This window comes from Erythrolamprus reginae, chromosome 3 (genome assembly GCF_031021105.1).
Source record: "Erythrolamprus reginae isolate rEryReg1 chromosome 3, rEryReg1.hap1, whole genome shotgun sequence".
NCBI lineage: Eukaryota > Metazoa > Chordata > Lepidosauria > Squamata > Dipsadidae > Erythrolamprus > Erythrolamprus reginae.
In genome coordinates this window covers 183829808-183843439 of record NC_091952.1, presented here as the reverse complement: position 1 = coordinate 183843439, position 13632 = coordinate 183829808, and the positions used below count along the sequence as shown (strand labels likewise).

The 13632-nt window shown below is 41.0% G+C and overlaps 1 protein-coding gene across 1 annotated transcript; it reads left to right on the top strand.

Moving 5' to 3' along the window:
• The first annotated feature begins 311 nt into the window (after nt 1-311).
• Nucleotides 312-6079, top strand: LOC139165457 (putative uncharacterized protein FLJ46204). The gene is made up of 3 exons (XM_070748632.1): nt 312-437; nt 624-749; nt 5963-6079. The coding sequence occupies exons 1-3, from the start codon at nt 312-314 to the stop codon at nt 6077-6079; spliced, it is 369 nt and encodes a 122-aa protein (XP_070604733.1).
• The last annotated feature ends 7553 nt before the right edge of the window (nt 6080-13632 follow it).

Genomic DNA, 13632 nt, shown 5'->3' with positions numbered 1-13632 from the left:
TATTGGCTGCCATTTATAAAATCAGGGAAGTGTTTAATATTATGACTCTACATGTAAATGTTATTTTTTTTATTATACCTATGGCTTTGATTGTTTTTACTGTGATTCAGTATATTTTACAAAAGTCATAACTCAAGGACTACATACATACGTATGTATGTACATACAGACACATGTGTACGTACATACAGACACATATGTACGTACATACAGACAGACACATATCTATGTACATACAGACACATATCTATGTACATACAGACACATATCTATGTACATACAGACACATATCTATGTACATACAGACACATATGTACGTACATACAGACACATATCTATGTACATACAGACATATATGTACGTACATACAGACACATATGTACAGACACATATGTACATACAGACACATATGTACGTACATACAGACACATATGTACGTACATACAGACACATATCTATGTACATACAGACACATATGTACGTACATACAGACACATATGTACGTACATACAGACACATATGTACGTACATACAGACACATATGTACGTACATACAGACACATATCTATGTACATACAGACACATATCTATGTACATACAGACACATATGTACGTACATACAGACACATATGTATGAACATACAGACACATATCTATGTACATACAGACACATATGTACGTACATACAGACACATATGTACGTACATACAGACACATATGTACGTACATACAGACACATATGTACGTACATACAGACACATATGTACGTACATACAGACACATATGTACGTACATACAGACACATATGTACATACATACAGACACATATCTATGTACATACAGACACATATCTATGTACATACAGACACATATGTATGAACATACAGACACATATCTATGTACATACAGACACATATGTACGTACATACAGACACATACTGTATATATATTTTCTCCTGAAATTTGACAGAAAATCAGTCCTAGAAAGTTGAACTAATGTAGTAAGGAAGACAATGTAGAAAACTTGCTAATTTTGCTTTAAAAAAAAAAAGTTTATCTTTATTGATAGTTTGCCCTGATAAATTTTAATGCACTAGTGACATTTAGCAAAACATCTGAAGATTTATGTTGCAGATTTAGAATTTGAGAATGTTTAACTATGAATGTTTATGACGGTTTTGCCATTGGATGTGCAGTTTAGGAACTGGATTGTTAATATATATAGTATTGGGCTGTTTCTACTGTATTGTTGTATTTCTGTTTGAAATGCAAAAGACATTATGGTGATTGATTCTATCAAAGATGAACAAATTCTTCCTGGCTGCAGCTACGATATTGAATTTATCAAAGTATCAAGAATTGTGGCCCCTTTACTGAATGAATTATTATACAGTATTGTAAGAATAAATCTACATCTGATTTTCAGCCACAGATAGGTACGTCGAAATGTCGCCAGAAATTTCCAAATCCTACATGGGAAGAAACCCGAATATACCAAGACCGTCATATATATATATATACAGAATATAGTTGTCGGCTATAAATAAATTAACTGCCTTGAAGTGGCCCTGGGTTGGGCCTAGAGGCAAAAAGGAGCTGTGACGTTCCTTGAAATATACCAGGGTGATCCGACATAAAAAAACCCCAAAAAAACCCCATATATATATATATCCCTTAATTTTAAAATTCCAGCTAAAAACATTTAACATACACACACACACACACACACACACACATATATATTTGATTGTACTACTTGCTTTAGAAGCAGGTTGAGCACAGAATAGAGTTGGCACAAACCAATTACCAAATGAAAATTTGTATAATAATAGAATCAACTGCTTTCTGCCTTGTGGATTCCAAGTAAATATACTCTACAAACAGATAGTACTTATAAAGCCTACAATAAGTCAGAATATCAGTACAGTGGAACCTCAACATACGAGCAGCTCTACTTGCGAGCAACTCAAGATAAGAGCTTGGGAGGGAGCGTCATTTCCGTTCGCCTCCCAAGCTCACATCCGGGATACGAGCCACGCCTCCCTGACTCTTTCGGCGAAGGAAGGAAGGCAAGGAAGCGCCCGGCTCCTCTCTGCTCGTAGTATCCCACTTGGTAAGCATTCGCTTGGCTTCTGCTTGGGGGTGGGGGGGTCCTTGGCTTCTGCTTGGGGGTGGGGGGGCCCGTCCCCGCTTTAGGAGCAGCAAAGAAGCCACACGCCGGTTTTGAAAGATCGGAGCCAGCATGGAAAGCTTCCCCAGGCTGGCTCCGATGTTTTAGAACACACGCGCGGCTTTTCCGCTGACTCCTAAAGCGGGGAAGTTCGCCAGGAGTCAGCAAAGAAGCCACGCGTGTGTTTTAAAAGATCGGAGCCGGCATGGGGAGGCTTTCAATCAACCCCCGAGTCCGGGTTGGGGGCTCGGGGGCTGATTGAAAGCCTCCCCATGCCGGCTCCGATGTTTTAAAACACACGCGCGGCTTCTTTGCTGACTCCTGGCGAACTTCCCCGCTTTAGGATTCAGCGAAGAAGCCGCGCGTGTGTTTTAAAAGATCGGAGCCGGCATGGGGAGGCTTTCAATCAACCCCCCGAGTCCGGGTTGGGGGCTCGGGGGCTGATTGAAAGCCTCCCCATGCCGGCTCCGATCTTTTAAAACACACGCGCGGCTTCTTTGCTGACTCCTGGCGAACTTCCCCGCTTTAGGAGTCAGCGAAGAAGTCGCGCATGTGTTTTAAAACATCGGAGCCGGCATGGGGAGGCTTTCAATCAACCCCCGAGTCTGGGTTGGGGGCTCGGGGGCTGATTGAAAGCCTCCCCATGCCGGCTCCGATGTTTTAAAACACACGCACGGCTTCTTCGCTGACTCCTAAAGCGGGGAAGTTCACCAGGAGTCAGCAAAGAAGCCACACGTGTGTTTTAAAAGATCGGAGCCGGCATGGGGAGGCTTTCAATCAGCCCCCGAGCCCGGGTTGGGGGCTCGGGGGGCTGATTGAAAGCCTCCCCATGCCGGCTCCGATCTTTTAAAACACACGCGCGGCTTCTTTGCTGACTCCTGGCGAACTTCCCCGCTTCAGCCAAACGTCTTTTCCCCTCAGCCCTCGGGCTTGCACGCATTAATCGCTTTTACATTGTTTCCTATGGGAAACAATGTTTCGACATACGAGCTTTTCGACGTGCGAGCCTCCTTCCGGAACCAATTAATTTCGTAAGTCGGGGTTCCACTGTATATCTTGTAAATGCTCATGGGGATGAGAAAAAATTTGAATCGATTCTCAGAAATAACTTGACATGAATTTTAATTTGGGCTTTTAAAATTCTTGGATCACCTTAGACTTATTATATAGCTGCTTTGTCCATGTATATTTTATTTTTTGGTCAATTGACCAAAATTTACGTATTTCTTTGTCAACAACATAAAATAATTTAAAATTTGAAAAAAAGAGGAAAAAGTAAAATGCACCCATTCATCTAATCCAGTGATGGCAAACCTTTTTTTTCTTGGGGGCCGAAAGAGCATGTGCATGCGCTATCATGCATGCGCGAGTGCCCATACCCATAATTCAATGCCAGGGGGGCAAAAACAGCTTCCACCACCACCCGGAGGCCCTCTGAAGGCAGGATATGGCCTGTTCCCAACTTCTGGTGGACCCTGTACAGTGATGGGCTACCAAAATTTTTACTACCACACCGTGGGCGTGGCTTATGCATTTTGTTTCAACATCTTTAAGTGCAAATTGGGTGCTCTAGGGTGGAGCTCCAAATTTTGCTACCAGAACTGCATTCCTGATCGTTCCCATTGGAGCCCATCACTGGCCCTGTAGCCTCATGTTTTGCCCTCCCCAGGCTCCAATGGTTTCCCTGGAGCTGGGGGAGGATAAAAACACCCTCCTCCATCCCCCCAGAGGCTCTCTGGAAGTTAAAAACGCCCTCCCAAAGCCTCTGTACAAGCCCAAAATCACTTGGCTGGCACAAACATGCATGTTGGAACTGAGCTACGGCAACAGCTTGCGTGCCAGCAGATATGGCTCTGTGTACCACCTGTGGCACCTATGCCATAAGTTCACCATCCCTGATCTAGTCTTTTGCTTCTAGATTTTCCTTGCTATAGATAATGCCAACATTACTTTGAAATGGGGATTTCCGTAATTTTATAGATTTGCCTGGTCCAATGAATGAGAATTGTATTGGAATTCCCCCTCCCCCAAAATTCTAAGTTTATAATTTGTTTTTGTTTTTTTAATGGGTTGTTTTACAAATGTTCTCCACCCTAGGCGGACCAATCTCTATTTGAGGCTGGATGTTTATTCTCTGACCTTGTGGATTGGTTTCTGAATGTTTCCTTACCTGACCTGGTAACATCTTCAGTGGAATTTAGGAGATGTTATTGTCAGTGTTCTTCTGGAACACTGGGCTTCATGTGGTCAGTAGGTTTTTTGATGGTGAGTCATGTCAGGTGAGGATCACAACAGGTTGGGGCAACATTGGGTTGCTCCCGATTTGGCCTGGTTCTAAGAATCGGTGGAGCTGGCAGCAGGAGGCTCCTCCCACTCACCCAGGATGCTTCTGCGTATGTGCACAAGAGTCACACAAAAATGCATGCATGCATGCATGCACACACATACGCACAAACCAGTAGTAAAGGGTTCTTCTCGTGAGAAGAACAAAACACTGATACTGACACCCACCCACCCTAAATTCTGCTGAAGATGTTACCTAGCCTGGCAATGATATTTCAGAAACCAACCCTCAATTTCAGAAAACAAATATCCACCCTTATCCTACACCTGAGCTACAGATATTCACCTTTATCCCCAGACTCTATTTCTTAACTTCTCTGCTTGTTACATGGACAACGGAGACAAGTAAAATATCAGGCGGCAAATGTATGCTACCTGACTTCCTTTGAGGGCCACCTGGGATAAAAATGCAATAAATAAATGTAAGGAACATCTTGCAATTTTCTTGTTGTTCTTATTGAAGTCTCTTCAGTTCACGTTTAAATGGTCTTGGCATCAATTGTCTCCTTAAAGTGATAATGTCAGACACATTTTCCTCCGTTGAACAGAAGTTGCTTTTAAACAATGAGATGAACAATTTTTATAAAACTCCCGGGGGATATTTTGTGAGCCAGGCCTGTATGAGATCATGTAATGAGAGCAGAGTCTGGTGGTGCTTTAATTCAGTACATGATCACATTTATTTAGCACTAATCGCTTTAACAGAGAAAAAGCAAAGACTTTCCATATTTGTAGCCAAAAGTGATCGTGTAAGGGTTCCCTGTTGGGTTTTGAAAAGAAAATAGTAACCAATTAAATGTAATTCACATATTACAGAAAGAAAGAATGGAATAAAAAACAAGCACAATGCAAATCAGTTGGGGTTGATATTTGAAGGCCATTGTGGAGAACCATGTGATTTTAGACTGTGATCAGTTTGGAAAAGGGATAGTTCAGACCAGACCAGAGGTGGGTTCCTACTGGTTCTAGCCAGTTCTTTAGAAAAACTAGTAACTCGGCGATGATGTCATGTAGCTGGTTCTGTTGGTGTCTCCATGAGCAACATCAAGTTGGATTTTGTTTCTGAGCATGTGCAGAAGCTATTTTTTGATTGCTACAGATGTGGGCATGAGTGAACCAGAAGCAAAAGGATCCAAAACTCACCCCTGGATCAAAGTGATATCTTCTGAGATGCTGGGAGACAATTCTTAGTTTTGTCAATCATTATAGTAAATCCTTGTAACAAAACATCTGGAGGGCACCAAGTTGGGAAATGCGGATTGATCTAGTCCCATTAAATCAATCTGAAAAAAAAATCTATAAATACACTTTGACTGAGACTGATCTAGATTTTACCTGTAATATGTATGCAGTGCATAATAAAAAACAAAGAAATCCTCCCACTGTGTGCAAAGGGATCAGAACAAGGTGAATCCATATCCTGATCCATGACTTGCATTTTTTTTCCAGGCTGATTTTCAATCCATAATCTTGGCAGGCCTTGCTAAAACAGTCAATGAGTCATTGAAGGTCTACAGCAGAATGAGTGGTAGTGGCAGCATCATCAGTGAATCGGAAATCCCATAAACATTTCAGCTGGACTTTAGACTTTGCTCTCAATCTAGAGAGGCTAAAGAGTTTTACGTCTCATCTGGTCTGGAGATAGACTCCCTCTGTTACAGTTCCAAAAGCATGCTTCAGCATCACAGCAAAGAAAATCACGAATAGAGTTGGTGCAAGGATACAGCCCTGTTTTACTCCACTTGAATGCCAAAAGAATCTGACATTAAGCCATCAAAAACTACCCTGCCCTTCATTTACTCATGAAAGAACCTGATGATGTTGAGGAGCTGGGGTGGACATCTGATCTTGGGGAGGATTTTTTAAAGGTCGTCCCTACTAACCATATCAAAAGCTTTGGACACTACAAAAAGTGGCTGTCTTTGTTCCCTGTATTTCTCCTGCAGCTGTCTAAGAGAAAATACCATATTGGTATTGGACTTGTTGGCCACATGGTGATTCTGGATAGACTCTCTCTGCAAGCACCTGGAGCCGCTTCAATACAACATGGGCAAGCAGCTTCCCTACCACACTAAGAAGATAAATGCCGCGGTAGTTATTACAGTCGTCCCTGTCACCTTTGTTCTTCTACAGTGTGAAGTTATTTGCATCGTTCATGTTCTGCAGTACTCTGCCTTCCCTTCAACAGAGACAGAAGATTTCATGCAGTTCATAGAAACATAGAAACAGAGAAGATTGACAGCAGAAAAAGTCCTCATGGTCCTTCCAATCTGCCCTTATACTATTTCCTGTAATGTATCTTAGAATGGATATATATTTATCCCAGGCATGTTTAAATTCAGTTACTGTGGATTTACCAACCACGTCTGCAGGAAGTTTGTTCCAAACAGTTCCATGAGGATGAACTCTTTGCAGCACTTCAAAACTTTAGCAGGGATATTATCTTTCTTGGGTGCCTTGCCGGAGGCGAAGGAGTCCAGAGCCACGTTTAGTTCTTCTAAGGTTGGCTCATTGTCAAGCTCTTCCAAGACAGGCAGGCACTCAATGTCATTCAAAACCTCATCAGTTATCACATTTTCTCTAGAATATAACTCAGAGTAGTGCTGCACCCAGCATGCTATCTGCTGCATTTGGTCCTGGATAATCTCACCTGTAGCAGACTTGAAAGGGGCAGATTTCTGTGTTGGTCCCCAGGCCTGCTTGATGCCATCATACATCCCCCTTGATGTCAGCTGGTATCTGGATCTGAGAGCAAAGCTGCAACAATAGTCATTTCCACATCTCCTGGCAGCCTGTTGGACTTTGCTATGAGCAGCTTGCAGAATCTATAGATTGTGCATACTGGAGCAGGCTTTATATGCAGTCAGCGCTCTCCTTTTTTCCTCGATGGCTGGTGCCATATATTGACATATATGTCAATATTAGAAATATATTAGAAATATATACCAGACGTGGAAAAGATGGTATAACTGGGTTGACCAAAAAAATATTTAAAACTTTAAATAATTACACTACAGTCAAATATGTTATTTCCTAGCAATCTTGTTACCCTTTATTATTCCTTTATTAAAAATACTGGGTATAAGTGTGAAATAAACACGGCCAAGACTCATGTAAATATATGAATATAGAAAACAATAGTGAAAGCTGTACCAACAATGCCAATTTGCAGGTTGGCAAACATGTTTGTTTTATTTATTTATTTATTTATTATTATTATTATTATTATTATTATTATTATTATTATTATTATTATTATTATTGGGTTTTTGGTGTGTGTTGCTGTCTCTTCTTTTTCTGTTTTGTATTTGTCTTGTCTTCTTTTTAATGTCAATAATTAATAAAGACTATTTTTTAAAAAAAAATTAAAGAAATATATTGTGATTCTAAAGAGGATATGTTGGATGTACTCATTTGTGATATGAAAAAACCTGGAAGACAATGGGCTACAAACTTTAACTTCTCCAGGAGTTTAGAGAGCAAAAGAAAATGAGCCCAGAAACAGTAAGCCAAAAATTCAAGCTAAAGCAGGAGGAGGGGGGTTGTTTATTTGTTTGTTTAAATAGCCCAACCCTTAACTTAAATTAGATTTCTGCTGATGAGTTCTATAAAAGCAAATTCAGCAGTCAGACTTTGGCCAATGACTATATTTAAAGCAGACAGAACCTGGCACTTTGACCACAGGCTGGCAAGCTGTTTTGTCTGAACTCCAAATAAAACAGGTACAATTCATGTCTAAAAAAGCCTTGCAGGGCAAAATAATCTTCTAAAACATTAAGGTAAAACATCTCAGTCCATGAATGTACTCTACTGTCGACTAAGGTCTTATTTGACCATTAGTGGTCCAGTGCCCATCAGTATAGAAGCAGGGAAACATATGACTATGCCAGCTCCTGAAACTTTAGCCAACACACCTGATTTTCAAGGGTTTTGGACACCAACACTATTTTCCATAAACTGTATTGCATATATGCTTCCTTTCAAGGAAGAAAAAAAACATTATAGTATCCAGACAACCGGATCCCAGTCCCTTCAATTATGATGCAGAAGAGAAAATTTTAGCCATTGAATTTTATGTTACACATCTGGATTATTGATGAAGAGAAACCTTGCCCCAGTCACATCAAAATTTAATTTTCTTCCAGTAAAGATGTACATACATAAGCAAGTGTATAGCCTGGTGCCTTATTATGGATCATCGTTCTAGATCATGGGTCCTCAAATTACAGCCCATTGCCACATGAGGCTCACTGAAGTCATTAATCTGGGTTGCACAGGACCACGAGGCTGCTTTGCCCACATTGCCCTGTCCACCCATCAGCCGAGCACAGACTTACCTTCATGAGTCCCCCGGGCTGGAACTGAAAGGTAAGGCCAACAATGTCAGCCTGAAGAGATGTTATGGAGGCAGGGGAGGTGAAAAAACAGGGTACACAGATGCCCCAAGAGGCCAAAAAAATGGGCAGAACCCCATTTTTGGCCTGCAGAGGTGAAGAACAGGGGGCATAGATGCACTAAGAGACAAAAAACAAACAAACACCACCCCTGGGCAAAAATGGCTTGTTTTTCACCTCCAAAAGAGAAAGAGAGAGAGAGAGAGAGACCTTGGTTTTGGGAGAGAAAAATAAGAAAAAAGCTGATGGCAGTGTGGATGGCCTCCCTGAATACAATACCCTCAATCAGCTGCTTCCAGAAGTTTGTTGGTTGTGAGCTCTGTGCCTTGCTTTTTCAGCGTGTGAAGCCTCCATTTCAGAGGCTTTTTTTCAGCTTGTGAAATCTCTCAAACAGAGGTTACAGAGACGGAAACACACACACACACCCGACACGGAGATTTCGCAAGCTGTTTTCAATCTCTGAAACCTCCGTTTGAGAGGCCGAGTGGTCTTGCATTTGGTATATAAGAGGCACCCAAATTTTTACTCTCTTTTGATGCGTGGGAAGGTGCATTTTATACTTCAGATCAGTGTTTCCCAACCTTGGCCACTTGAAGATATTCGGCCTTCAACTCCCAGAATTCCCCAGCCAGCAAATGCTGGCTGGGGAATTCTGGGAGTTGAAGTCCAGATATCTTCAAGTGGCCAAGGTTGGGAAACACTGCTTCAAATAATACAGGTAAGTGCTTCTCAACCTCTTCCCATTTTACTGCCATAGGCAGTGAATAATACAAAAGCTCAGTCATAACAATGCATTAATAGGTTCTTATTTTCTCAAACTGAAAGTTATGTGGAGGGTCACTTAGGTCCTCATTACCTCATGTCTTGATTATTGCAATGTGCTCTACATTGGGTTACCCTTGAAGAGTGTTCAGAGACTGCAGCTAGTCCAGAATGCAGCTGTGCGAGCCATCATGGGTGTACCTTGGTACATCCATATAACACCAATGCTCCGCATACTGCACTGACTACCAATTAGTCTCCGGTCACAATTCAAGGTGTTGGTTATTACCTATATAGCTCTACATGGCTTAGAGCCAGACTATTTGTCTCCTACCGCATACCTCCCAAAGACCAAGGTTGGCAGGACCGCGAGGGAGGGCGTTCTCTGTGGCTGCCCCAGCTCTATGGAATCAACTCCCCCCCGATGTCCATACTGCTCCCACCCTGCTGGCCTTCTGAAAGGCTGTGAAGACCTGGCTTTGCCGGAAGGTCTGGGGACCATGAATATTACATCTATCACGGCCGAATTGTGTTTGAGTGGTCTGAATGTATATTGATTGGGGTTTAAATATGGGGTTTTATTCTCTTAATTTAATATTTGACTTCTTTTATATTGTACTGTATTTTTCATATTGTTGTAAGCCACCCTGAGTCCCATTGGGAGTGGGCATCATAGAAGTCAGATAGATAGATAGATAGATAGATAGATAGATAGATAGATAGATAGATAGATAGATAGATAGATAGATAGATAGATAGATAGACAGATAGATACATAGATAGATACATAGCAAGATAGATACATAGATAGATACATAGATACATAGATAGATACATAGATACATAGATACATAGATAGATGATCCTTGCTTTCTATAAGTCTTTAGAAAATAAGAAATGACTTACAATGGCATAGAGCACTAGTGACTTGACTTAGTTGTATCTATTTTAGGAAATAAATAGGAATTGTAGCACATCTTTTTTTTTATTGCTCACATCCTATAGATCCACAACAAGGACCTAGACCAGTTATAGTTTCCACTTCTTCAAAAACTGTTCCTCAAAAACTGCAACAAATTTTATATAGGGCAAGCTTTCTCAATTGGCTGGTCGAATTATTCCAGCTAGTGTAGTCAGAAATGACACCAGGATGAAGACAACTGATGGAAGAGGAGCATGGCCTTTCTCTAAATACAGTTTGAAACCCCATGAAATGCCAGTGCAACACAATTTTAACAACAACAACAACAACAAAAGAAAAGAAGAGAAGAGAATGAAAGCCAGCAGAGAGTAAACTGCAAAGAAGAATAAAACAGAAAAATCTAATTGCAGCTGAAAGCTGCTGCAAGCAAGGTCAACTTAATTTGACATCTAGAGAAAAAAATTAATGATGATGCCAAGCAAGTTTGCTTGAAGAAGGCATAACAGTGACATTCTCAATGTTGCCTCTGATAACTGAATGTAGCAAACGCTTTTCACTGTAGGTGAAGTGTGAAAGCATAATCAACCTGTAATTGGTTATCATTATTCAGAGACGGGCCATTTTGACATGAGATAGGAAAGGTCAAGCATTCCTCTTTGGTTTCCTGGGATAAACCATGAGTAAATAATTAACATCTGAAACCACTATAAAGAGATCTCAACAAGCATGTAGGAAAAGTATCAAATTAATCAATTTCTGCTCCTTTCATCTTATTAAATGTCCAGTCTTGGCAAGAGTCAATTACTGTAAAGTTGTTGCTTTGGAAAGTTTTTACAATGTTAAACTTGTTTTGTCTATTTCATGGGTCCCAAATTAGAATACTTTTATTTATTTATTTATTCATTTGTCCAATACACAAATACAGAAGAAGAAAGATAGACATGTGATAATATAAAAGAAGGTGAAAGTGAACTTAGAGGAGAGGATATATGAAAGGAAGAGAATATATAGGATAGTTGAAAGAAAGGAAAGACAATTGGACAGGAGACAAAAGGCACACTAGTGCACTTATGTATGCCCCTTACTGGCCTCTTAGGAACCTGGAGAGGTCAATCATGGAGAATCTAAGGGAGAAGTGATGGGGGTTAGGGGTAGACACAATTGAGTCCGGTAATGAGTTCCACGCTTCGATAACTCGGTTGTTGAAATCATATTTTTTACAGTCAAGTTTGGAGCGGTTAAGTTTGAACCTGTTGCGTGCTCTTGTGTTATTGCGGTTGAAGCTGAAGCAGTCATTGACCGGTAGTACATTACAGCATATGATCTTGTGGGCAATACTCAAATCGTGTTTTAAGCGTGTTTTAATACTGCAGGGAATTTTGTAATTCCCTTAATCCAAGCTCCCATCCTTCGAAAAGCAAAATAAAGACATTTTAGGTTAGGTTAGGTTAGGTTTATTGGATTTATATGCTGCCCCTCTCCGCAAACTCGGGGCGGCTCACAACAATAATAAAAAACAGTACAGTACATAATACCAAATCCAATGCCCACCCATCTAGTTACAATTTAAAATTAATAATCTCATAAAAACAGTATATATATATATATAAAAAAAACAGGCACACAGTCAATCAATCAACAAAACAACATGGGCAAGGGGGAGGTGTTTTAGTTCCCCCATGCCTGACGGCAAAGGTGGGTCTTAAGGAGTTTACGAAAGGCAGGGAGGGTGGGGGCAATCCTAATCTCAGGGGGGAGCTGGTTCCAGAGGGTCGGCCCCCCCACAGAGAAGGCTCTTCCCCTGGGTCTTACAATGGATATATGTTTATCCCAGGCATGTTTAAATTCAGTTACTGTGGATTTACCAACCACGTCTGCTGGAAGTTTGTTCCAAGGATCTACTACTCTTTCAGTAAAATAATTTTTTCTCATGTTGCCTTTGATCTTTCCCCCAACTAACTTCAGATTGTGTCCCCTTGTTCTTGTGTTCACTTTCCTGTTAAAAACACTTCCCTCCTGAACCCTATTTAACCCTTTAACATATTTAAATGTTTCGATCATGTCCCCCCTTTTCCTTCTGTCTTCCAGACTATACAGATTGAGTTCATTAAGTCTTTCCTGATACGTTTTATACTTAAGACCTTCCACCATTCTTGTAGCCCGTCTTTGGACCCGTTCAATTTTGTCAATATCTTTTTGTAGGTGAGGTCTCCAGAACTGAACACAGTACTCCAAATGTGGTCTCACCAGCGCTCTATATAAGGGGATCACAATCTCCCTCTTCCTGCTTGTTATACCTCTAGCTATGCAGCCAAGCATCCTACTTGCCTTTCCTACCGCCCGACCACACTGCTCACCCATTTTGAGACTGTCAGAAATCACTACCCCTAAATCCTTCTCTTCTGAAGTTTTTGCTAACACAGAACTGCCAATGCAATACTCAGATTGAGGATTCCTTTTTCCCAAGTGCATTATTTTACATTTGGAAACATTAAACTGCAGTTTCCATTGCTTTGACCATTTATCTAGTAACGCTAAATCATTTACCATATTACAGACCCCTCCAGGAATATCTACCCTATTGCACACTTTAGAGTCATCGGCAAATAGGCAAACCTTCCCTACCAAACCTTCCCCTATGTCACTCACAAACATATTAAAAAGAATAGGACCCAGAACAGACCCTTGTGGCACACCGCTTGTAACCTGACTCTGCTCAGAAAACTCGCCATTAACAATAACTCTCTGATGTCTATGCTTCAGCCAGCTTGAAATCCACTGAACTATCCAGGGATTAAGTCCAATCTTCACTAATTTATCTATCAGCTCTTTATGTGGAACCGTATCAAAGGCTTTGCTGAAGTCCAGATAGGCAATATCCACGGCACCACCTTGATCCAACACCTTTGTGACATAGTCAAAGAACTCAATGAGATTAGTCTGACACGATTTGCCTTCAGTAAAGCCAGACGACATTGTTTAGTCGACGAGACCTGGAGAAGGCCAACTCTGTGGGACCTAACCGGTCGCTGGGATTCGTG